The following is a 26333-nucleotide window of genomic DNA, read 5'->3' as shown; positions in this document are numbered from 1 at the left end:
TAAAATGACAGTTTCTTCTCGTCCAGTAAAACCATGTATATCAAAGTTTACTTTTGAAGTGGATTTTTTTCCACCATTATTAGTTCATTTCAGTTCAACAATAGTCAAACTCACGTCTGTGCAGTTTAGTGTTAGAACAATAGATGAACAACAGAAAAAACTAATCTCCTGAGAACAATGAAGGAGGTGCAGGAGAGTAAAAATCAAGACAGTCAAAAGGTGAGATAAGATAAGACGACACTTTATTGATGTAAGGTCACAGAGTCAAACTGACATCAGCAGTGAACAACAACAGAACTGATCTAGAATCAATGTCAAATCTAGAACAAACAACAACAACGTCCAGTGAGGGAGGTGAGAAACAGTCGATCAACAACAGCCCTGAACTGACAGGTGTCTTTAAGTAGAGAAATCAGGCAGATCAGTCTGCAGTTCTCCAGATAAAATAGAATAGAATAACTTTTATTGTCATTGCACGTTGTAAAACAAAATTAAAATGCAATCATTTCGGTAAGATAAAATGGTCAGAAATAAATAAAAACTAAAAACTGCTAAATAATCATTCAAATTTTAAAACTTTATCAGCGTTTAAGGCAACGATGACTCTTGGATAAAAGCTGTTTTTTAATCTGCTTGTCCTTGTTTTAATTGTCCTGTATCTTCTGCCTGAAGGCAGCAGTTCAAACAGAAAATGTTCAGGGTGTGATGGGTCCTGCAGAATGTGTAAAAGTAAAAATGATTTACTCACTGATAATTATCTAATTCTCTTATTACATTTTTGTTTGATTATTGTTTCTTACTTCTTGTCATTATGAAGGATATTTGTTTTTGATGTTTAATCCTGTCAGCAACAGGAACATGTTATACTCTGCTGATGCTGCACTCTGCACACAGACATAAAACAGGACACGTCAGAAAAAGCTCAGCATTCTCAGAGTTGACCAGTTCTTGTTGCTATACACCTGTAAGCAGTGTTTTATCCTTACATGGAGTTCTTTCTCCTTGTAAAATGATCATCCTTTAACCATACCAGCCCCCATCTGTGACTTCAGGGTGTGTCTCATTTGTAATAAAAAGCTTGCACAAAGGGGGAATGGACGGAGTTGGAGATAGGAAATCCTGGGTGACGCATTTATGATGCTAAGACCTCAGGCCGGCTCCCCTAGCAAGTAAAAAGGCCAAGTGTCCTTGTTGTGCTTTATTGTCTCCATTTCTTAGTGTATGAAACGTGTTGTGGTAATTTTGGACCCAACAAATCCATGAATCTGAAAACGTGTGTGTGAGTGAAAGAGACAGACATGTAGAGACTGAACTCTCTGTTCAACAGAGACGACGTTTCTCTGACAGGACGACACTCTCAGTACTACACTGAACACAGAGACACTGAGGAACCAGGAGACCAGAGTCCAAATCCAAAACCAGCATAAAGAGGTTCAGTGAATGTGGTGTTGAAGGTGTGGAGGTGGATCAGTTTGTCAGAGGAGACTCTGTAGAAGGACAGAGTCCCAGCAGGACAGTCCACATAAACTGATACTCTGTGAGAGACAGAGGACGAGATGGATGTTGATCTGTTATTGTGACAAACAGAGTAACCACCACCATCAGAGCAGTTCAGACTCCAGGACTGATCGTTGTATCCAAACCCACATTTTTCACTGTGTCCTCTCCTTCTGATTCCTCTGTAACTCACTGATACATAAACCCCTCCACTCCACTCGACCTCCCAGTAACAGCGACCAGTCAGACCATTACTACACAGCAGCTGATGACACTGGTCAAATCTGTCTGGATGATCACGATATGACCGATCCTTCTTCACACGTGTCACCTTCCTGTTGTTGTCAGACAGACGTAGTTTTCTGTTCACTGTGTTTGTGTCGATGGTGAGTTGACAGAAATCTGATGGAGAGAACAAGACACAATCCAGCTGCAGTTATTAATCTATCATCAGTTTGATGAGGACTCATGACATCAGGGATTTGAATGAGTGATGTGACAGTTTGAAGATGGTTGAATGTTGCTGCTTTGTTTTCATCAGTCTCATTAAAAACACACTTACACTTCCTCAGACCTGGTCTCAACCATCGGACTCCACCAGGCTCCACCCTGAAAGGAGGAGGGGGGTCAGAGCAGCACATTCTCTTTCAGCATGCACACATGGACATTACATGGCTCTCATACACACAGTGTGTTCTGGTTCTGTTTTCATAGACCTGGTTGGTGGTTTCTCTCCTGAGATCTGGCAACACTGGTAGTGGCAGTAAAGCAGAATTTCCTGCTCATGTCACAGAATCTAATGTAACAACTTATTTCATCATGAGGGGATTTGTTCCCAAAGTCAGAATAAAGTCAGTGATTCAGTGACGATTTGTCATCAGCTGACAGCACAAAACTACTTTCTGCTGCAGTGTTCTTCAACATGACTCCACAGTGAGACACAAACTGATGCTGACACATTTTTCTTCCTTTCATGTCAAAGAGGTGCGTTTGTCGTTAATTTGTGCGTTAATCATTAACATCCCTACTTGCTCCTCCATCAGACATTGTCTGTGGCTGCAGCAGGCCTCTCCATACCTGAGAGTGTCCAGTGTCCAGTGGGGATCATCCAGTCCAGCAGACAGCAGCTTCACTCCTGCATCTCCTGGATGATTGTAGCTCAGGTCCAGTTCTCTCAGATAAGAGGGGTTGGAGCTCAGAGCTGAGGCCAGAGAAGCACAGCCTTCCTCTGTGATCATCAAGCCTGTCAGTCTGCAGACACACAAAACAACAAACAGGAGACGTGCTTTTTTACAAACCAACATCACATACATCCTACATGAGCTACAGGTCTGTCTGTGGTTTATTTTTGTGATGAAAGAGTAAGATCAGGTCACGTATAATGACTAATTTATGCACAAAATGAGAAAACTCTTAAGATTCAGGTTCAAGAGTTTTATTTGTCACATACATGGTTGCACAACTACAACAGTTGTGAAGTGCAATTGCGCCAATACTCAGTGCAGAATTAAAAGAACAAGACTAAAGAATAGTACAAGACTATAATGAAATAAGTTATAATATATATGATATACGATAAAGTGACAGAGCAACTGTGTACTACACTTGACAGTTATTGATGAGGTAGTGTGTTTAATGTCCTTATAGCTTGGTGGAAAAAGCTCCTGTTGATTCTTTCAGTTCGTGCCCTGAGTAACAGGAGTCTTTTGCCAGATGGCAGCCTCTGAAACAGATTTTGGTTAGGGTGGTAAATGTCTTTCATAATGCGTTGTCCCCTGGACCTGCACCTCCTGATGAAAATGTCTTGCAGGTCAGGTAATGAGGTAGCACAAGCGTTTCCTAGCCCTCTTCACCAGTGAAGAGATATGAGGTGTCCAGAACAAGTCTTCAGAGATATGGACTCCCAGGTACTTGTAGCTGGTCACTCTCTCCACCAGAGATTTTGAGTGGCGTGTACTGAGAGATGTGCTGTCCTCTCCTGAAGTCCACCACCATCTCCTTGGGCTTTGAGACATTTAAGTCCAAGTTTTTGACCTTGCACCAAGAATATAGCTCTGCTATCTCCTCCAGGTAAGCAAGAAGTCTTGCATAATTCCCTTTCCCAATTTCCAGATGAGCAAGTGTGGTATGGAGGACATGGGAGATGGCATTCTCTGTGCTTCTGTTTTGAGCGTAAGCAAATTGTAGGGGATCAAGTAATTTGGGTAATGAGGCCCAAATCAGATCTTTCACAAGTCTCTTGAAGCACTTTATCACCACTGCTGTCAGCAAACAGGACGGTAATTATTTAAACCTGTAGGATTGGAAGTCTTGGGCACAGAAATAATGGTGGATTTTTTGAAACAGGCAGGCACAGTGGACAGGTTTAGGGACATATTGAAGATGCAGGTAAACAAGGGAGCCAGCTGATCTGCACAAGCCTTCAGCACTCTTCCAGGAATTTCATCAGGACCCGCCGCTTTTCTGCTGTTTACTCTCTTCAGAGCTCTCCTTGCGTTCTGCTAGGTACGCAGTCCTCTCAGTCACTAACGTGGGCTAAAGTACCGCTGTTAACGGTACCGCTATTGTCCTTGAAGCGCACATAGAAGGAGCTCAGGTAATTAACTAGTGCTGAATCAGCTTCACCTGATTTGATTTCCTCATCCTCTGTATTCCGTGATCATCTTTAGTCCAGCCCGCACTCCTCTGCTGTCTCGGTGGTCTAGCTATGTCCCCACTTTATTCCTACAGTGCCATTGGTTGTAAGAAGCAGCGTTGTACATGGTCATTTCACCCCTGATGAGCCAGGTGACCAATCTGTCACTATTGGTGGTGGTTACTCATCACAATCTGTGTTTGTAGTGTCAACTTGTGGAGGAACGTATACGGCGACAGTAATAACTAACGAAAACTCCCGGGGCAGATAGAATGGCCAACAAACGATGAAGATGAGCTTGAGATAAGGAGAACAGAATCGAGACAAAATAGAGATGTTCCTGGGGTCACACCATTTGTTTGTGGTCAGTAGCACACTCCTCCACCTTTAGATTTACCAGAGTCCTCTGTTCGTCTGTACGAAAAACAGGGTAAGAACCGGACGGTAAATCATCAGGTAAATCTTGAGATCGCCATGCCTCTGTGAAATAAAGGATGTTACAGTCTCTGATGTCCCTTTGACAATGAAACTCGAGCTCTGATGTCATCCAACTTGTTGTCTAAAGACTGAAAATTTGCAAGTAGGATACTGGGCAGCGGTGGACTGTGTGCCCTTGCCCGCATTCTGTTCCGAACCCAAGCTCTCTTTCCTCTGTGTTTCTTCCTCCTTTGGTTGTGCGGAGGCCTGTCGCCTGCAATCTGGTCTGAGTTACATAGGATCTCCCTGAGCCAGGAAAAGGAGTCCAGGTTCGGAAAAACCTAAGTAGCACAGTTTCTTAGCTTTATTAGTGTTGTGAAGTCGTAAGTCGTGATAGTGCTCGATGGAAGAGTAAGTAAGTAAGAGTAAAGATTAAGTACATAAAAACAAGTAGGGAGCACAGTCGTAGCAGACAGTGTCTGCCCCATCTTGTCCCTAAATATTTTTTGCAAATCTAACTTTAAGAACTACATGAATAAGACAAAGAAAAATCCTCATGGAGACATAGTCTCTAAGTTTAGAAAAAACTGTTGCATAAAAATGTACTTAAATAAAAGAATCCCAACCTGAGAGTTTCCAGTTTACAGTGTGGATTCTCCAGTCCAGCAGACAGAAGCTTCACTCCTGAATCCTGCAGGTCGTTGTTACTCAGGTCCAGTTCTCTCAGACTAGAGGACTGGGAGCTGAGAACTGAGGACAGAGCTTCACAGCTTCTCCCTGAGAGGTTACAGCCACTCAGTCTGCAAAACAGTGATGTATAACATGACAACATTTAGGTTAATCTGTAATCACCTTTAAGACTCAATGAAATTAAAATAGACAGGAAAGTACAGTTATGTTATTTGTGTGATATAAATACTGATGAAAACCTTTCACAACTTAAAAGCTTTGACATTACAAAGTTGAATCTTCTTGGGAGCAGTTATGGACATTTTTAATATCTCCAGTTATTTAAAACAGAAACTTGACCTAACCTGAGAGTTTCCAGTTTACAGTGTGGATTCTCCAGTCCAGCAGACAGAAGCTTCACGCCTGAATCCTTGAAGTTGTTGTTACTCAGGTCCAGTTCTCTCAGACTAGAGGACTGGGAGCTGAGAACTGAGGACAGAGCTTCACAGCTTCTCTCTGAGACCTTACAGCCACTCAGTCTGAAAAACAGTGATTTATAAGATGACAACATTTAAGTTAAAATGTAATGAAATATGCTGTAATTAAAGAAAACAAATAATAGGTTCTGTTATGTTGTTGAGATACAGTAGCTGTGGATTTAATGATGAATAAATTACAATATTTTTTACACTTACACAACTCTTTTGGAGACTTTGACGACTCCCAGCACAAACAGAAGATCCTCCTCTGAAAAGTTTGAAGAGTATTTAAATGGATCAAACATGTCCAGATCTTTTCCTGATGACACCAACATAAAGAGCAGAGCTGACCACTGAGCAGGAGAGAGTTCATCTGTGGAGAGACTTCCTGAGTCCAGGTACTGTTGGATCTCCTCCACTAGAGAACGATCATTTAGTTCATTCAGACAGTGGAACAGGTTGATGCTTTTCTCTGCTGAGGGAGTCTCTCTGATCTTCTTCTTGATGTACTGGAATGTTTCCTGATTGGTCTGTGATCTACTTCCTGTTTTTGTCTGCAGACCTCGTAGGAGAGTCTGATTCCTCTGCAGTGAAAGACCGAGGAGAAAGCGGAGAAACAAGTCCAGGTGTCCATTTGGACTCTGTAGGGCCTTGTCCACAGCACTCTGGAGGAGAATTGATCAGATGTTTATTTTATATCGACAAAGGAAGTCGTTGGTGTTATTTTAAAACATGTATGTACATGAGTACTTTTAAAGGGTATGGGTATTTTAACCACACGAACTGTTTGCTGTCAGTTTACTACTTACATTAAAAGGTATCTTAAATTGTATTTATGTGTGTATGTTGCCAGTGTCCACAGTCTATCTTTATATATTTATTTTTTCATAGATAACAGGTTGGTGGTTAGATACACACACTGGCTGGTTTTGGTCAAGATGATGAATCCCTGCCAATGTTGTGCAGCTCAGCCTGTGGTCAGATCTCCCTCCATATTTATCCGGAAAGAAAAATTTGCCTAACACAAGTAAAAATATAATGTATAATCATACCACATTGTTTGATATCATCACTTATTAACATTTGTAAATGCAAACACACCCACTTGAAAACTTGAGCAAAACAAAAATCATGATGGATTGGAAATTGCAATATAAACTCACAGATGCATATAGAAATAGACGGAGTTGACATTGAAAGAGTTTAGAATGAAACATTTCTTGGCGTAATAGAAAACAGAATCACTTGGAAATCGCAAAGTAAACAAGTACAAACTAAAGTATCAAGATCCAGCCTCAGTGAGCTCCCAACACAAAACACAACACTGAAAAGAAAAAAGCATTTTTTCCACATATTCAAATCTTATTTTGCAGTTTTCAGATCAATTTTCAAACATTCAGCTCCTAGTTTCAGTGTTGTCAGAAGTGATACTGTCTCATCTCACAGAAATATAGAAACACATGAGCACAATCCAAACTAAAGTCAGTTAGTCCACGGGACAGGTTCTGTTAGGTAGATATCTAGAACTTTACTTATTAGCAACCACACATTCACTTCAAACCGTCCCCATTTCAAGAGATCTGACTTTAGTTGGACTCATTTAACTCCAAATAAAGATGACTGGAGAACAAAAGTCAGGAAACTTTCCTTCATGAAATTCATGGATGTGTTTGACTTGAATCTTTGGTCTTGTTGGGTCATTTGTGCTGACGTCACTATGAACAGCAGCACTGATGTCTAATAATGTCAGTGGATCAAAAAGAGAAAGAGACAAAAGACAGAACAAGACTTCAGAACAAGTCCTCAACATCTGGATCCTGGAATAATCAGAGCTTCATCTTTAAAGGACTGGAAGAGGAACAAGTTTACAAGGAATCATTTAGAACTGGTTCAAGAAGAAACTGATTGAATCCATGAATCTGAAAACGTGTGTGTGAGTGAAAGAGACAGACATGTAGAGACTGAACTATCTGTTCAACAGAGACGACGTTTCTCTAACAGGACGACACTCTCAGTACTACACTGAACACAGAGACACTGAGGAACCAGGAGACCAGAACCTAAACCCAGGATAAAGAGGTTCAGTGAATGTGGTGTTGTAGGTGTGGAGGTGGATCAGTTTGTCAGAGGAGACTCTGTAGAAGGACAGAGTCCCAGCAGGACAGTCCACATACACTGCTACTCTTTTGGAGTCAGAGGAGGAGATAGATGTAAATCTGTAATTGTGACAGACAGAGTAACCACCATCAGAGCATCTCAGACTCCAGGACTGATCGTTCCATCCAAACAAACAGTCTTTACTGTCTCCTCTCCTTCTGATTCCTCTGTAACTCACTGATATAGAAACAACTCCACTCCACTCGACCTCCCAGTAACAGCGACCAGTCAGACCATTACTACACAGCAGCTGAGGCCATTGGTCAAATCTGTCTGGATGATCAGGATATGACTGATCCTCCTCCACACGTGTCACCTTCCTGTTGTTGTCAGACAGTCGTAGTTTTCTGTTCACTGTGTTTGTGTCGATGGTGAGTTGACAGAAATCTGATGGAGAGAACAAGACACAATCCAGCTGCAGTCATTAATCTATCATCAGTTTGATGAGGACTCATGACATCAGGGATTTGAATGAGTGATGTGACAGTTTGAAGATGGTTGAATGTTGCTGCTTTGTTTTCATCAGTCTCATTATAAACACACTTACACTTCCTCAGACCTGGTCTCAACCATCGGACTCCACCAGGCTCCACCCTGAAAGGAGGAGGGGGGTCAGAGCAGCACATTCTCTTTCAGCATGCACACATGGACATTACATGGCTCTCATACACACAGTGTGTTCTGGTTCTGTTCTAATGGAGGCTTGTATGTAGGGATGGACATTCAGCAAACAACTAAGGAATTGGAGTCCTTATCTTGGAATTCTACGGAGCAGGGAGGTGACATGGAGGAAAGATTTCAATTCTCTAGTTCACAGCAGTTTTGGTGTCAGACACCTGCTTTCAGTCTCACTCTGTCACCAGACAAACTAATGTGACACCACAGGAAGCAGGAAACTGGAGAGCAAAGTCCAAGAGGCTCAACTCCACATACATGGACTCTGTGTGTGTGTTTTCCTCTCTCTAATGTCTGTGGACTGATCTCAGCTGAGCTTCACACGTTGTCCTGTGTTCAGAGGAAGTCTAGTTCACCTACAGCTACTGGATATTGATCATTACACACAGACTTTGTGGCTTCATCTGATTTGGTGTCAGATTTGTTGGAGCAGCCAGAGACACAAAGTGAAAACAGGAGTTTGAGAAGAAAAACATTCAATCACAAACTAATTCTTCAACTGGGAACAACAAGGAGTTTTTCCTCTTTGACAGATTGTAATGATGAAATGAACATGTTCTAGTTCTGATTTCCTGTCTCCTATATATGACACAAGATCTCATCATGACAAGATCAGGATCTCAGGAAGGTGAAGATGCTTCAATCATCACTATTTGAGGAGACAGAGACATGATGCTGTCACCTGATTCAATCCTCTGATGTTCATTCATTGTCATTCTGGGGATAAAAATTCTACCTATAAGGTGGATAAGGCTGCCTGTGTTGGGTTTTTTCTGTTCGCTTTTAGAGCCCAGTCGCTTCTTTTGGACCTGTTCTCATAGACCTGGTTCCTGGTTTCTCTCCTGAGATCTATCAACACTGGTAGTGGCAGTAAAGATGAATTTCCTGCTCAGTTCACTGAATCTAATGTAACACCTGATTTCATCATGAGGAGATTTGTTCACAAAGTCAGAATGAGACACTGAAGTCAGAATTACAGGAGCTCCCCTCTTTTCTTTGCTGAATGTAAAGTGCTTCAGTGAAGATTTGTCATCAGCTGAGAGGAAATGTTTCCAGCACAAAACTACTTTCTGCTGCGGTGTTCATCAAGCACTTTGGTCAGTGTGCTGTTTTAAAAATGCTTTATAAATAAAGTTGACTTGACTTGACTTGACTTGACTTGACTACACAGTGAGACACAAACGGATGCTGACAAATTTTTCTTCCTTTCATGGCAAAGAGGTGTGTTTGTTTTACTCATCTAAACAAACAGAGGTACAAACTGGTGGAGGAACCAGGTACTACAGAGGAATACAGGACATTTTCTGACAGTTACATCTCACGTCCTCAACTTCTCTATAATCAGTTAATATAGATTTTAATTGATTCAATTGTTAACATTGATTATTGATTGATCATTAACATTCCTACTTCATCCTCCATCAGACGTTGTCTGTGGCTGTAGCAGGCCTCTCCATACCTGAGAGTGTCCAGTGTCCAGTGTGGATCTTCCAGTCCAGCAGACAGCAGCTTCACTCCTGCGTCTCCTGGATGATTGTAGCTCAGGTCCAGCTCTCTCAGATGGGAGGGGTTGGAGCTCAGAGCTGAGGCCAGATAAGCACAGCCTTCCTCTGTGATCAGACAGCCTGACAGTCTGCAGACACACAGAACAACACACAAGCGACTTGGTGCTATGTTTTTTGTACAGATCAAAGTCACATACTCCTATTTGTATTTTAGGCAATCATAGTCACACATACATTGGAAAGAAGTGAGTGTAAGTAAGTTTCAATTTCCTATTTAGCAGATATTGTTCATGAAATGTAATCTGATCTTCACCAAAGTCAGAAATACAAACAAACACAATATTTCAAAGTTTATAAAACACCAAGAGTCCTGATATTTTACGTCTTTATTGAACACAACCATTCAATATACAGAGCGATGATGGAAAAAATAAGTGAAACTTTGTCTGATGTCATGTGTTAGCAAACCTAGAAACTGATCAATGAAGTAGCGGTGTGGATTAGAGCTACATGTCTGTTCAATAAAGACATTAAAAGATTATGAATGTTTTATTTCATGAAATTAGAAACTTTAGAAGTCAAAATTGAAGTTGTTTATTTTTGTGATTTTGAGGAAGATCAGGTCACATATGATGACTCATTTATGCCCAAAATGAAAAAAGTTTTAGACAGTTACAAAACACTTTTTGCCATTCTATCTTATGGAGACGTCTCTGAGCCCAGAAAGGATAGACTGCATAAAATGTAAAATGGATGTTAAGTTAATGAATCCGAACCTGAGAGTTTCCAGTTTACTGTGTGGATTTGCCAGTCCAGCAGACAGGAGCTTCACTCCTGAATCCTGCAGGTTGTTGTTACTGAGGTCCAGTTCTCTTAGACTAGAGGACTGGGAGCTGAGAACTGAGGACAGAGCTTTACAGCTTCTCTCTGAGAGGTTACAGTCATACAGTCTGAAAAACAGTGATGCATAACATAACAACATTTGTGGTAAACTGTAATCAGCTTCAATATTGACTCTGAAATAAAAAGAATAAATGAATAAAATCAGACAGGAAAGTACAGTTATTTTAGTTTAATAAAAAAAAATATTGATAAGAAAATTCTGCAACTTAAAATCTATGACATTAGAAAGTTCAATGTGCATGGTTCTCTTATGTCAGCAGGTTTGGATTTTTTAAACATTTCTAGTTTTTTACAAGAGATAATTGACCTGACCTGAGAGTTTCCAGTTTACAGTGTGGATTCTCCAGTTCAGCAGACAGAAGCTTCACTCCTGAATCCTGCAGGTTGTTGTTACTCAGGTCCAGTTTTCTCAGACTAGAGGACTGGGAGCAAAGAACTGAGGACAGAGCTTCACAGCTTCTCTCCGAGAGGTCACAGCCACTCAGTCTGAAAACAGTGATGTAAAAGTTGACAACATTTGTGTTAAGATATAATGAAATATGTTTTCATACAAGAAAACAAGTTATGTTCTGTTGTTGAAATACAGTTGCTATGGATTTAATGATGAACAAATTCCACTATCTTTACACTTACACAACTTTCTTGGAGACTTTGACGACTCCCAGCACAAACAGAAGATCCTCCTCTGAAAAGTTTGAAGTGTATTTAATTGGATCAAACACGTCCAGATCTTTTCCTGATGACACCAACATGAAGAGCATAGCTGACCACTGAGCAGGAGATAGTTTATATGTGGAGAGACTTCCTGAGTCCAGGTACTGTTGGATCTCCTCCACTAGAGAACGATCATTCAGTTCATTCAGACAGTGGAACAGGTTGATGCTTTTTTCTGCTGAGGGAGTCTCTTTGATCTTCTTCTTGATGTACTCAGTTGTTTCTGGATTAATCTTGGAGTTATTTCCTGTCTTTGTCTGCAGACCTCGTAGGAGAGTCTGATTGGTCTTCAGTGAAAGACCCAGTAGAAAGCGGAGAAACAGGTCCAGATGCCCATTTGGACTCTGTACGGCCTTGTCCACAGCACTCTGGTGGAGAAGTTTTAGTTCAGTTCTAAACAGTTTGGACCTCAGAGAAGTTGATTTTTGTTCAGACAGCAGATTGACTCCAGAGTTGATGAAGGTCAGATGGACATGAAGAGCAGCCAGAAACTCCTGAACACTCAGATGAACGAAGCAGAACACCTTGTCCTGGTACAGTCCTCTGTCCTCTTTAAAGATCTGTGTGAACACTCCTGAGTACACTGAGGCTGCTCTGATATCGATGCCACAATCTGTCAGGTCTGATTCATAGAAGATCAGGTTTCCTTTCTGCAGCTGCTCAAAAGCCAGTTTTCCCAGAGACTCAATCATCTCTCTGCTCTTTTTGTTCCAATGTGGATCTGTCTCAGATCCTCCATCATACTTCACGTTCTTCCGTTTGGACTGAATCACCAGGAAGTGGATGTACATCTCAGTCAGGGTCTTGGGCAGCTCTCCTCCCTCTCTGGTTTTCAACACATCCTCCAGAACTGTAGCAGTGATCCAGCAGAAGACTGGGATGTGACACATGATGTGGAGGCTTCGTGATGTCTTGATGTGGGAGATGATTCTTCTGGCCTGCTCCTCATCTCTGAACCTCTTCCTGAAGTACTCCTCCTTCTGTGGGTCGGTGAACCCTCTGACCTCTGTCACCATGTCAACACACTCAGGAGGGATCTGATTGGCTGCTGCAGGTCGTGTGGTTATCCAGAGGAGAGCAGAGGGAAGTAGGTTCCCCCTGATCAGGTTTGTCAGCAGCACATCCACTGAGGTGGACTCTGTCACATCAGTCAGGATCTGATTGTTGTGGAAGTCCAGAGGAAGTCGACACTCATCCAGACCGTCAAAGATGAACACAACCTGGAACTCTTCAAACCTGCAGATTCCTGCTTCTTTGGTTTCAGTAAAGAAGTGATGAACAAGTTCCACCAAGCTGAACTTTTTCTCTCTCAGCACGTTCAGCTCTCTGAAAGTCAATGGAAATGTGAACTGTATGTCCTGGTTGGCTTTGTCTTCAGCCTAGTCCAGAGTGAATTTATGTGTTAAGACTGTTTTCCCAATGCCAGCCACTCCCTTTGTCATCACTGTTCTGATTGGTGCCTCTCTTCCAGGTGAGCCTTTAAAGATGTCTTCTTGTCTGATGGTTGTTTCTGGTCTGTCTGGTTTCCTGGATGCTGTTTCAATCTGTCTGATCTCATGTTCATCATTGACCTCTCCAGTCCCTCCCTCTGTGATGTAGAGCTCTGTGTAGATCTGGTTCAGAAGGGTTGGGTTTCCTGCTTTAGCAATCCCCTCAAACACACACTGGAACTTCTTCTTCAGCTTAGATTTAAGTTTAGACTTTACATCCGAAATATCAACAGTATCTGGATGATCAAAAAACAGATAATAAGATGTAACATTAGTGACCTGGTCACAACAGACACTGTCACAGTGGTTTCTTCTTCCACTTGTCTAAACTTTTCAATTCACTGTACAACCAAAGCCCATTTAACGTGGTTTATCACCAACTTATAATAGACAAACACTGTCAAACTTAAGTGTAACTATGGTTTCTGATTAATGAGTTAAGACGACATAAGCAGTAAAAGTGTGGGACTCAGATAGAAATGTTCATGTTTTTTCAGAAAAACTGATCACTGTCTACCAATAGCATGTTTTGCTATTATTGCAAGTTTGTTACTTTCAAACTGAGGCGGCCTTGGTCGTGGTATCCGGAACTGGAACCGGAACTGGAACCGGAGCGGGAGCCGAAGCTGGGGCTGAGGCGGCCTTGGTCGTGGTATCCGGAACTGGAACCGGAACGGGAACCGGAGCTGGAGCTGAGGTCTGGAGATTCCGCCGCTTCTGGCGGAAACGCCGCAGGTATCTGGATTTAACGTAACTGACTGGTTTCGGGGCAATGGCCAGACGTGTACCGTAGTACGGAGAATCCAGGTAATCATCATCATCCAGGTACGAGTACTCCTCTTGGTAGCTGGGAGGGTAGGTAAGTCCCCCCCAGACCACGTCTCTGACGGAGTCCATTTTGTGGCCAGAAAATTCTGCTCTCTCCTCTGGTTGCCCCCATTCACCACCGTCCTCCATTTTGCCCATGTGCTCGCTGATGGTCGGACATCTTGGTTTTGACATCACTTCCGGTTTCCAACCAGACCACCACACTCACCCTACCTCATCTCCTCCCATCTGGTGACTGTTTCATTGATTTACAGTGTTCTGTCGATTACATATAAACATTGTTTGCTCAGTTCTGTCCTGTCTGATCTCTGACCATGGAGTCCTTCATCCAGCTTATGACATGACTTATGAGATTTTTTTGTATCCATCCCGACTCATGCTTTCCAGTGACTGTTGCTTACCTCTGAGTTGCTGGGAGTGTTATTTTGTCTTCATGGTGTAATGTTAGCCAGGACCACTGAATAATGTGTTATGTGTAATGTTTATGTGTTAAAATCAAACTGAGCCTGTTGTGTCTATATAATGTTCCAGTTCTTTCATATCTTACCTTTATTACATTTCATTTTCTGTAAACACAACTTCGCCACCTGCAGAACTTTATCACTGTACATCTGGACCATTGAATCTACAGTTTCTAGTCTGTCTGCTTTCTCCAGTTTGGACTTTTTGATGTTCTGTAAATGTTCTGGTAACTTTAAATTCTGCAGATGCCACTGGAATTTTTTTAGTTCCTCTTCTCCCAAATCCTCCAACATGTGCAGTAGCTCCTCCTGTACAGACCTCTCCATCTGTGAAACCAACCAGAGGTCATTTTAAAAGAAAACAAATAAGGTTCAACATCTTTGGTTTCAGTAAAGAAGTGATGAACAAGTTCCACCAAGCTGAACTTTTTCTCTTTCAGCACATTCAGCTCTCTGAAAGTCAATGGAAATGTGAACTGTATGTCCTGGTTGGCTTTGTCTTCAGCCCAGTCCAGAGTGAACTTCTGTGTTAACACTGTTTTCCCAATGCCAGCCACTCCCTTTGTCATCACTGTTCTGATTGGTTCCTCTCTTCCAGGTGAGCCTTTAAAGATGTCTTCTTGTCTGATGGTTGTTTCTGGTCTGTCTGGTTTCCTGGATGCTGTTTCAATCTGTCTGACCTCATGTTCATCATTGACCTCTCCAGTCGTGATGTAGAGCTCTGTGTAGATCTGGTTCAGAAGGGTTGGGTTTCCTGCTTTAGCAATCCCCTCAAACACACACTGGAACTTCTTCTTCAGATCAGATTTAAGTTCACGCTGACAAACTGCAGCTGAAGTTCCTGAATGAAACCACAAAAACATGATCAATATCATTTCTAATGAAAACACAGTTTGACAGTTTCATGACCCTAAATGATTCACATTTCAACATATTAACACTCCACATCTTCAGCTCTCAGTAAACGTCTCATTTGTCCATGATGTTAAATGTTTAGAGAAATCCTCTTACTGCTCTGCAGACAGTCAGCCAGCTCCTCCTGCTTCATTATCCTCAGGAAGTTCAGTGTGACCTTCACAAATGCCTCTCTGCTGCTCCTCCTCTGCGCTTCATCATCACCATCCAACACATCCTCATCCTCACTCTGACTCTCTAAGCATTGTGGGTAATCTGAACTCAGAACCTTGTGGATCTTCTTCAGCTCGTTCTTCACAAAAGTTGCAATGTTCTCCTCCAGCAGCTGGAACAGAAACTATATGAATGACACAATCCAGCTCAAATCATGGAGCAAACATCAGATCCATGTTGGACAGACTGACAATCCACTGGTCTAAAAAGTGCAGCATGGAGATTATTGGGAACACAACAGATGGAGAAGTAGTAGTTGGACATGTACAGACCAGAAATATGGAGTCCAGCTGTGTAGGATGCTGCTGGGCAGACTGACCACTGGGAACCTCTGAGCTCTCCTGGTCCACTCTGTGGAGGAATCATCAAGAATGAGCTCACAGTATGTCTGTCCACACAGAGACAAAGACAAACTAAAGGTCCATGAAGAGAGATTTGATGTGAACAGTGAATCAGAGACTCCCTGTTGTGGTGAAGCTTTACTGTCACCAGTCACTTTGGTTTATTCTCAGCAGCTCTGAACAACAGATATCTCTGCCTCCCTCACTGAACAATGCTCAAGTGTTGGAACAAGACATCTAGAGACAGAGTCTGCTTGGATCACACTGGTTGTACTGGGCAGCTACCAGTCTGACTATGTTGAACTTCAATCACAAAGATTTGATCAGAGTTCAACATTTGTGGTGTTCAGCTGCTTCCTTTGACGTCTGCCTGCAAGTCAGCACTTCATTAGAAGAGGAGCAGCCCCCTGAGACCCTCTACAGGATCAGTGGTTTAGCTACTGACTGGATGGAGATTCGATCCATGATCAGAGTGTTTGCTGGAAGAATAGTGAAGAAAGCTTCTCCTTCAAATCAACAGTTCAAACAGAAATCAACTTACTCACATCAGAAATATCCAGAAATCAAAAGAACACAACAATTTATCATCAGAGAAAGTTTACATCATATTGTTCAGACTGATTTTAAACTCACAACAACTTACTCTGTGTCTGATGAAGGTTGCTGTTTAAAATTAATTATAAAATCCTTTGAATCATCACTCTTGAATGACACACAGCTGGGTCCAGGTCCTGGTCCAGGAGATTCTGGTCTTTGATGGGACCTGATAGAAAAACAACTTTGGTGACGCTCACATATTCAGTCAAAGTTTCCTTCATAAATGACAAATAGAATCAGAAGAATAGTAAAAATGTCCTGATGAAATATTCAATTCTACATGAGACTTGGAGACAGAATCAGTCTGATGGTCTCAGTCATCTCACCTCTGAGCTTTGGTCTGGCTCTCATGGTCCCCACACAGAGTGGTTTTAGAGGGAGGGACTCCCTCCTCTCTGTCCTCACACTGATCCATGCTGCTGAATCCACATCCACATCAGCTCACACACACTTTCTACCTTCATGTGGAGAGGAAACACAAATCATCGATGTGCAGTGAAAACTGAAATCCTCCTTTCCATCATTTCTCCTGGACAAAGATCAGCTGCTCCTCCACTGATTGGCTCTTCTTTCCTCTTTCATATCAGTGTCACTTGAATGCAGTCAGACAGCAGTGGGAGGCAGAGGAAGCTGCCATCAGCTGCTCTACTTCTACTAACAGGCCACTAGATGCCCAAACTTACATGTTTGCAGAGGGGTTGGGGGTTCATTTATGTGAGTCTTGAAAAGAAACAGACATGAAAATCTACTTTGGGAAACCACAGCAGCAACAGATTATTAATATTTCTGTTTCATGGTACTTTATATTTGTACTTTACTTTACTTTTAAGTACTGTGTCTTTTACTGCTCTATATTTATATAGGGACATTAACAGTTACTAGTTACTTTACACATGAAGATTTGACAAACAGTTTGTAAAGTACGATGAAGTTTAAAGCAGACTTAAAATCAGAAACGTTGACTTGATGAATCATTTGATCACTGAGTTGAAGTGGTTTCAGTCAGTTTTCATAGAAACATCAAACATTTAATGGTTCCACCTTCTTCGACTTGAGGATCTGCAGCTTTTCCTTCTTTGAAATGACACTAAACTGAATCATTTTGGGTTCAGACTATTGACTGGACAAAACCAACTCAGTGAAGGTTCCACTTTCTCACTTGATTCTGGTTCTGAACAGAACAAACAGTTGATGGATGAAGCAGGAAAAGAATCATCAGATTGATCAATAATGAAAAGAATCATCACAGCTCCATAGAAATCATTCACTGTCTGTGTCTCAGAGTTCTCTCTAATAAACTGAGGGACTTTGGACTAAACCACCGTTGTCCGGATTAACCAGCGGTTCCACCTGGACAAAGGTTTCCTGAATCACCTGGTTCAACAACGACACCGACTTTATCGACAGTGTTCAGACTAAACGACGACACCGTTGTTGTTTCTAGATTCAGACTGAACACTTTGATAACTGAGCATCTGTCTGACAGTCAGACTACAGGTTTCCACACAGGAGAGAGAACCAACAACAGAAAGAGACAGAAAACATACTCACCCTGAAACGCAGACACTCTGAGCGTCCTCCACTCCCAGCATGCACTGGGAGACTGAGAGAGAAGCAGTAAAAAGTCATAAACTCAAACAATAAACCTGAACTTGGACCCCAACCACACAAACACACTGTTAAAATTAACAGAACGTCAGAGTCAGTGAACCAGATTCCCTTAGAAAACAGATCCTGAAGGGTCCAAGTACAAGTACCACTGTGCATTGTTTTCTTCGGGTTAAAGTGAAAAATAAAATACACCACTATAAAAAATAACACTATGGCAGCTTTTTGTGTGTATTAACCTTTTAAATCAGCATTTCCTGAGAAGACACATCTGAAATTTGACCATTTAACTCAAAACACAGGAACAGTTTGACCCTGGAACTCAGCAACACATCACACTACAACAGGAAATCCTTCTAGTCTCAGCTTCAGTTCAATGAGGAGAGATCAGCAGAGTGTCAATAAAAAGTTATTAGAAAGCAGAAATGATGGAATAGATTTAGTTGGAGTTCCAGCAGAGAGTGAGTGTAAAAGATCTTCCTCATTGAACTTTAGAACAAACTTAATTTTCCCTGAACCAGTGAGATGAAAACCCACAGTACAGAAGTCGTACTTCAGAGCATCAGTGTTTCTAGCTGTGGTGTGGCTGCAGTACTCTGTGGTTGGTGCTGCGTCAGTCATGTTCTGTTCTGAACCCTGAACCAGGATCAAAAGTCCAACCTGCAGTTTCCTGTTCTGCCTCGTCCCCACTCTACAGTGTGAATGTAGATACGTTATCAGTGTAGTAGGTTTATGACTTGTTACCGTATTTCTTATCATCCTTATCATCCATCCTTTAAAGATGGTGGTATAGATAGTAGTACTTTCACCTTGTCAGTAGTTGAGGTGGAGCTAGTTTGAAATGTTTCAGTGTAAAACTGGATCAGATTTCACCAACTGATTCTTTGGTTTTTTAACTATCAGTTAAATCAATGTAGTGCAGTAAAAATACACACAACCACCAAGTATGAAGTACATTACTGGAGTAAAAGTACTTAGTTACGTTCCAAAGAAAAGTACAAGTGTAGTTCAGATGTGTTGAACATGTGACTCTGACACCAGAGAAACTCGACCTTTAAAAAGGATCAAATATTTGTTGTCAGCTTGTTTCACATTTGTAGTAGTTGATATAAACTGGTTCTGTGTTACTGCAGAGACCTGGTGTGGAACTAAACCAGAATCCTGGATCAGGTTCAGACCAGCAGAGTCCAGCAGGTGGCAGCACTGACTGTCTGTTGAGCAGGAAACAGAAGCACTAACTGGTGTTTCCTCCATCTAATAAACAGCTGCAGCTGCAGGTCCAGGTCCAGGATCAGGATCAGGTCTCAGTTAGTGGGAATCAGAATATGTCCTGGTCCACAACAAGGACAGGGGTCAACAGTCATCACTAAAACTGGACTGAACTAGTCCCAAATACATCAACACACAGTATTTGTTGTTTTAGTGAAGCAGCAAACTGGTTGTAGAAGGACTAGTGAGGGAACTACTGTTAAGACGTGTCAACATATGCACTCCGGACTGACTCTGGAGGATCAGGTCCAGACTTTGTGCAGACTTGTGGGTTCACACATGAAGAACATGTTGGTCACAGTATGAAGCTGTGGAAGTTCTGCAGTAGTTTGTCTGATCACTGCTGATAGAAGGTTCTAACAGAGACAAGTCAGCACTGCTGCTCTGGTTCATGTTGTTCTCATAGTTTATTAGAAATAAAAATCATTTTCTTACAATTTCATCACCAGGAGAAACGATCACTAGAGGATTACGGAGCTTTGTGAATACGACCCCAGGTGTTTGAACGTTGTGGCAGACAGGGATCAGCTCTCAGCAGAACCACTAGGACCTGTCTGTGGCTACACAGCCTCATTCTACCACCAGAGAAATGGATCCAGCTAGTTAACCAAGCTAACCAGCTCTCAGCACTGTGTTCCCACAATCCCAGCTGTCCCTGGATGAAAGGCGGTGTACTGTCCAGGTTACTGTACACCACCTTTCTGTCTATATCTCTGCTGAGTGATTCATAGAGTTTGAACCAGAATGAGATCATGTGGACAATCAGAACCACAACAACTGCAGCACAGATACGGCTACAGTCCCAATCAGCAGCTCCATCCCAGCCGTAATCCCAGATCTAGTTGGTCTCCATTAGCCTCAGCAGTGCTGGTTCTATCTCAGCTGTCATTAGGTCAGAGGCAGTCTTAAAGCTAATGACTGACCTGTCGAAGGTCACGGGATGTTTGTGTGTCTCCAGATTAGCTGCACATTTGAATGAAGTCAATGAAAACGTCCCACTGTCCTGCAGAGTGATGATGTGCACCTACACAGTGGATCCTCACATTTGATCTTAATGTTCCAGATTAGTTTTTACTGAACAGCCGCTTCACAATCTGCCCAGTACAGTACAGTCTGACCTGCTGGTTACTGAGCAGCTCCACTGGGTCAGTCCGAGTGAAGAACGACTCCATCTTGATGAAATGGTTTCTATCTAGACCTGGACTTATGTCAGTGAACACACCACACAGGTGCTGGTGTTCTCATTCAGCTGTTTCTTTTCATCTGGACTTCAGTATTTGATTTGTTCTCATTTCTCTGCCTTGTTCCAACTGCTCAGAGAAAATGTTGAATTGTCTCTGCTGAGGAAACCACAGCACTGACAGTCCCGATCACAGACGAAGGAGATCATCTCCAGTTCTATCAGCCGGAGGGAGCATCTCTACTGTGGCTGCTCTGGAAGACATTTTACATTTAGACCACATGTTGACTGACGTTTGAGTGGAATTTATTTCCACTTTGGTTTTTACTCAGTCACTTTCTTGACTGTGTGAAACTGAGCTGTAGGTTTTACTTTCAAAAACACTCCCCCCTCATTAGTTCACAGGAAAGTTAGTCTGACACCATCTCACCAAGGTTTTAGTACGTTGCTGGTTATGATATATTTCTATTTGAATCATGAACAATATCACATTTACAACATGAAATGATTGTTTGACTTGTTCTTTACTGATAAACACATGATTCTTTGTAATTCAGAGTATTTGGAATAAAGTTTGGTTTGTTCGTGTCCACTGTTCTGATTCCTCTCAGAGCTACATGAGAACATTCAGACCCATCCTCAGGTTCAATGGTACAAATCATTTGAATTGACCAGTTTGTATTGTGTAATAATACACATGCTTGTTTTCTGTTGGTTGTGCTCCTCAACAGGCTTTTTAATGCTGCTCTCAGCTCACTGCGTCTTTGTTTAACAGGTTCAGTTCCTTTGATTTAACATGTAAAACATTAAAAACATCAGTTCACTGATGAAGTGGATGAAATTCTGTCTCCATCACTGTGAGTGTTTGTGTGTGGATCATTCAGGAAACAGCTTCACGAGTCACTGAGATACAGAAAATGTTTAATGGAACAAGTTGTGCTGCGAACACGGGATCAAACTCTAACAAGTAGAATCACACTAGACACACACTAGAAATCAAAAGGTACAAATACTGTGAACTGGTCTTCTGCTCAGTTTGTAGTAACACAGGATAAGAACCAGGTGTTTACAGTACACAAAGTCAAGAACTGAGCAAAGGGAAAAGTATTTGTATAGAAAAATACTTCAATACAAGTAGAAGTACCCTTTAACTTTTTATACTCTAGTAAAGTGATATTTTGATAAACATTTGTTATTAAAATGAAAAAATATCAGCTGTTTATTAGTTTTTTACAACATGAGGGAAACAACCGTTTATCAACCTTATGTAGCAGGTGGAATGAGAACTATGTTGATTTAGCTGAATAATAATAATAATTAATTCTTTATTAATCCTCTTGGAGAAATTCATTTTGGACAGGAAGCTGCAGGCACCAAGGGTTCAGGGTTCGGTGTCTTGTCCAGGGACACTTCAACATGCAGCCAGGAATCGGGGGGTGAACTGTAAAAGTCCACTAAATATTTCTTATCCAGTTGTTCTCTAAACAACGACGACACTACGCCTGCCCAGTCCACTCTCACACTGTCGGAAGTGAACGCCTGAACTGAAGCGTTGACTTCAATGCAAAGAGGACATGTGACAGTGAAACAGAGGAAAGTTAAAACCACTGTTGATCCACAAAACACTCTGAACCCACAATGACATGTGGAACTATTGTTCTGGTTTCTTGTTCATGTGGAACTGTACTGTGTAATTTAAAGTCAGTCTCTGTAACGCTGAAGCAGAGCTCCAACAACATTCAGTCTCACTTTGTAGGCGACTGTTTGCTTCAAGGAAGGTGCATAGAAGAAATAACAGGGATGGAGCTGAAGTGCACTGTTTGGTGCTAACATGAGAGCATCGCTGACATGGTCATCTGCTGCTGTAACATACTGGACTGTCACTAATGGAGTCACAGTCATTATTCCCTCTGTTTGAAACCAGGACCAGTGTTTCTGTGATGTCAGCACTCTGTTTACATGGGAGAGGATTAATAAAGTAGCACATCATGTCAGAAACAGTCTTAGAGCAGTATTTCTGTGGCCTAGTGTTGGAATAATACATGTACAGTCCATCCCAATAAGAACCACTAGATCAACATAATGCAGATTGAAGAATATTGACTGTTTTCTTTTTTTCAGTCTGTTTGGTATAAAAACACCAAATGGACTGGGTGGAGTTTCAAAGGTATCTTCAGCCGTCCGTGCTGTTGATGTGACTGTCAGGGTGGATGTGTTTATGCATCATCTGCTCATGGTCGACCTGACCTGAAAGACACATCTATTGGATCATGTCTGTAGGTTGTAGTTCACATTCAGGCCTGTGAAGCTGCTGATGGACACATTTATGATCAGAAGGACAGGAATTAATGTCAAATCCCCTAAAACCACCTGATGCTCATAGAATCTGTCTGACTGTAGTCCAAACTGTAGTATGGAGATTAAACTGCAGCTGCAACTTTAAGACAAGACAAGACAAGACAAGACAAGATAAGATAAGATAAGATAAGATAAGATAAGATAAGATAAGATAAGATAAGATAAGATAAGATAAGATAAGATAAGACTTTATTTATCCCACAATGGGAAAATGCTTTTGTCTACAGCAGCAAGGTGACATTAAAAAGGACAACAGTATAGAGCGGACAGCATCAGCATTAACTATACAAGAATAAAATAAAAAACTAAATGTAAAATCAAGTAAATCAAGTAAAACATTTTAAGTTAAGTGTCTAGTAAAATCTTTAAATTACACTACACACCGTGTAGGTACATAGTGTGTCACTGTAGTACTGTGTTGTAAAGTCCGATGGCTGTGGGGAGGAATGACCTGCGGTAGCGCTCCTTCTTGCACTGTGGGTGTAACAGTCTCACACTGAAGGAGCTGGTCAGAGCCTCTACAGTTTGGTGCAGGGGGTGGGAGAGGTTATCCATGATGGATGTTAGTTTAGCCAACTGTGGCCTGTCTGTGAGGTAGATGATGGTCCAAGCAGACAGATATTTGTCCATGTCTGCCACCTCCAGCTTCCTCCTCAGCAGTGATGGCTGGACGGTGAATGCAGTGGAGAAATCAAAAAACATTACTCTCACAGTGCTCCCAGGGGACTCCAAATGAGACAGGGCCTGATGCTGCAGGTAGATGATGGGGTCATCCACCCCCAAGCCTGGTCGATATGCAAACCGCAGCGGGTCCAGTGCTGAGCTCACCTGGGTGCGGAGGTGGCTGAGCACGATCCTATCAATAGCCTTCATAAGGTGGGAGGTTAAGGCGACGGGTCTGAAGTGGTTCGGCTCCTTAGGACTAGGTACTTTTGGAAGTGGAACCAGGCAGGGAATCTTCCAGAGTACTTGTAGTAGTACAGAGTACAGTGGTACTTTCTCCAGGCTGAGGCTCATGTTAAATATGGACAAGACCACCTCACAGAGCTGGTCTGCACACTGCCTGAGGAGCCTGGAGCTGATGTTATAGGACCTGTTTCTTCCTGGCCTTTGTCCTCTTATCTCCTTCCTAACCTGGTTTAGAGTGAGGCGGGGGGGTGGGCAGTGGCTGGTCTGGAACGGTGGGTTGTTGCGGTCAAAGAGCAGAGTGGACTGCTTGGTGCTGAGATGTCAACAGCTGCAGCTGGGAGGAGACGCCTGGACTGGAAAGGTGAAGAGGGGGCCTTGTGGATGGAGACTGGGGGCTGGGAAGAATCAAATCTGTTAAAGAACAAGTTCAGTTCATTTGCCCAGGCTTGGTCACCTGTGACCTGGCGTCCATTTCGAGCCTCAACATGACCCGAAATGTGTTGTAGACGTCTCCACATATCACGGACGTTGTTCTGTTCCAGGCGATGCTCCAACTTCTTCCTGTAGCTGTCTTTGCACCTTCTGATTTTGTATTTTAAATCCCTCTGTAATCTGTGCAGTTCCTCCTTGTCCCCCAAGAGAAGGGCCCTCTTCTTCTCATTTAGTAGGGCCTTCAGCTCAGCAGTGACCCAGGGCTTATTGTTGGAGAAACACCACGTCTATGTTGGCACAGTGTTTTTCACACAAAAATGTATGTAGTCCTAGATGCAGTGTGTGAGATTGTGAATGTTCCTGCAGCAGAGAACGTCCCAGTCTGTGGTGTTAAAACAGTCCTTTAGATTGTTTTAACCTGTGGTGTCTGCTGTTTTACCAGACACCACAGCGTTTACCACTGGAGTGTAAGCAGGGGGGAGATGAACCAGGTTGTGGTCAGAGCATCCTAAAGGGGGGAGGGGGGCAGAAGTATTTGCGTTCTTGACATTTGCATATAGAAGGTCCAGAGTTTTATTGTCCCTTGTGTGGCAGTTTACATACTGGGTGAAGTTGGGCAGGGTGGTGGAGAGGGGGGTGCAGGCAGGGTTAAAAGCCACAGAGATCAGGATCAGGGCCTGTGGGTGCTGTGTCTGCGGCTGGGACACGGTGCTGTGCATGCACTCACAGGCGACAGCTGTCAGTGGCGGCTGACTGCCACCAGTTCAATGTCCCTGTTAGTTTGTTCAACTTCTAACGACCTTAACTGGACAAAACATGTCCTACACACTTGATGAACAGCTTCTTGTCTCCACAATGCACAGTGTTGTGGACAGAGGGGGTAAGTACACAAAGGTAATACTTCTAAAATACTCCACTGAAGGAAAATACAAGTACTCCACTAAGAAAACAAGGTATTTAATACAGTATTGAACTCGATGTTGTGCACATGTCTAATCCAGATTTGACTGAAACAAAAAAATTCCAATAATGAGTAAAAACTAAGGACAAAAATCTGTGTCACTGACTTGTAACCAAAACAGCAGCTGATTCGAAGAATTTATTCACTGACAGGTGCTTCATCCAGAATCAAACATCAGTACTTTGTAGTTTATTAGATTTTTTATTTGAGTCTAGAAAAAGTAACTAAAGCTGTCAAATAGACGTAGTGAAGTAAAAGTACAACACTTTCATCTGAACTGTACCAGAGTAAAAGTACCATAAAATAAGAATACTTATACATACAAATACAAATATCTCAGTACTTGTAGTTGAGTAAATGTAACTAGTTACTTAACTGAAACTGTTTTTCTCAGTAACTAATGTTTATTGCAGTTTCACTTTACACCAGCAGCCTGTGATCATTTCATATTATTAGATTTAATCTGTCGACTCTTGTTCAACAGATTAAACCCTCTTGTTGGGTCATTTGTGCTGACGTCACCATGAACAGCAGCACTGATGTCTAATAATGTCAGTGGATCGAAAAGAGAAAGAGAGAAAAGACAGAACAAGACTTCAGAACAAGTCCTCAACATCTGGATCCTGGAATAATCTGAGCTTCATCTTTAAAGGACTGGAAGAGGAACAAGTTTACAAGGAATCATTTAGAACTGGTTCAAGAAGAAACTGATTGAATCCATGAATCTGAAAACGTGTGTGTGAGTGAAAGAGACAGACATGTAGAGACTGAACTATCTGTTCAACAGAGACAACGTTTCTCTGACAGGACGACACTCTCAGTACTACACTGAACACAGTAACACTGAGGAACCAGGAAACCAGAACCCAAACCCAGGATAAAGAGGTTCAGTGAATGTGGTGTTGATGGTGTGGAGGTGGATCAGTTTGTCAGAGGAGACTCTGTAGAAGGACAGAGTCCCAGCAGGACAGTCCACATACACTGATACTCTGTTAGAGACAGAGGAGGAGATGAATGTTCTTCCGTTATTGTGAAAGACAGAGTAACCACTAACATCAGAGCATTTCAGACTCCAGGACCAATCGTTCTCTTCAAACCAACAGTCTCTACTGTCTCCTCT

The 26333-nt window shown here is 42.1% G+C and overlaps 3 protein-coding genes and 1 long non-coding RNA gene across 4 annotated transcripts in view; 1 reads left to right on the top strand and 3 right to left on the bottom strand.

The window, feature by feature from the left end:
- Positions 1-26333, bottom strand: part of LOC113168127 (NACHT, LRR and PYD domains-containing protein 12-like) — a 260345-nt gene that overhangs the window by 77290 nt on the left and 156722 nt on the right. The window contains exons 4-5 of the mRNA XM_026369133.2: positions 18048-18099; positions 14517-14757 (exon numbers count right to left, since the gene is read on the bottom strand). Of these exons, the coding sequence (XP_026224918.2) occupies positions 14517-14757 (241 nt within the window). The 5' untranslated portion in view covers positions 18048-18099. The remainder of the gene's footprint in view (positions 1-14516; positions 14758-18047; positions 18100-26333) is intronic.
- The window catches only part of LOC113168720 (NLR family CARD domain-containing protein 3-like), a 434580-nt gene that overhangs the window by 392084 nt on the left and 16163 nt on the right, over positions 1-26333 (bottom strand). The window lies entirely within an intron of this gene.
- Positions 1172-11277, bottom strand: LOC117153055 (ribonuclease inhibitor-like). The gene is made up of 6 exons (XM_033326669.1): positions 10811-11277; positions 5584-5757; positions 5176-5349; positions 2575-2748; positions 2060-2106; positions 1172-1899 (listed from the first exon to the last, which is right to left on the bottom strand). Exons 1-6 carry the CDS (start codon positions 11014-11016, stop codon positions 1364-1366), a joined length of 1311 nt encoding a protein of 436 aa, XP_033182560.1. The 5' UTR covers positions 11017-11277; the 3' UTR covers positions 1172-1363.
- On the top strand, positions 2705-26126 carry LOC113155684. The gene is made up of 3 exons (XR_004463531.1): positions 2705-4500; positions 15392-15396; positions 26097-26126. It is a non-coding gene; the product is annotated as an uncharacterized LOC113155684 (long non-coding RNA).

The sequence above is a fragment of the Anabas testudineus genome, chromosome 18 (genome assembly GCF_900324465.2).
Source record: "Anabas testudineus chromosome 18, fAnaTes1.2, whole genome shotgun sequence".
Classification (NCBI taxonomy): domain Eukaryota; kingdom Metazoa; phylum Chordata; class Actinopteri; order Anabantiformes; family Anabantidae; genus Anabas; species Anabas testudineus.
Note: the sequence above shows the minus strand (reverse complement) of the source record. Positions and strands in the feature narration are given on the sequence as shown.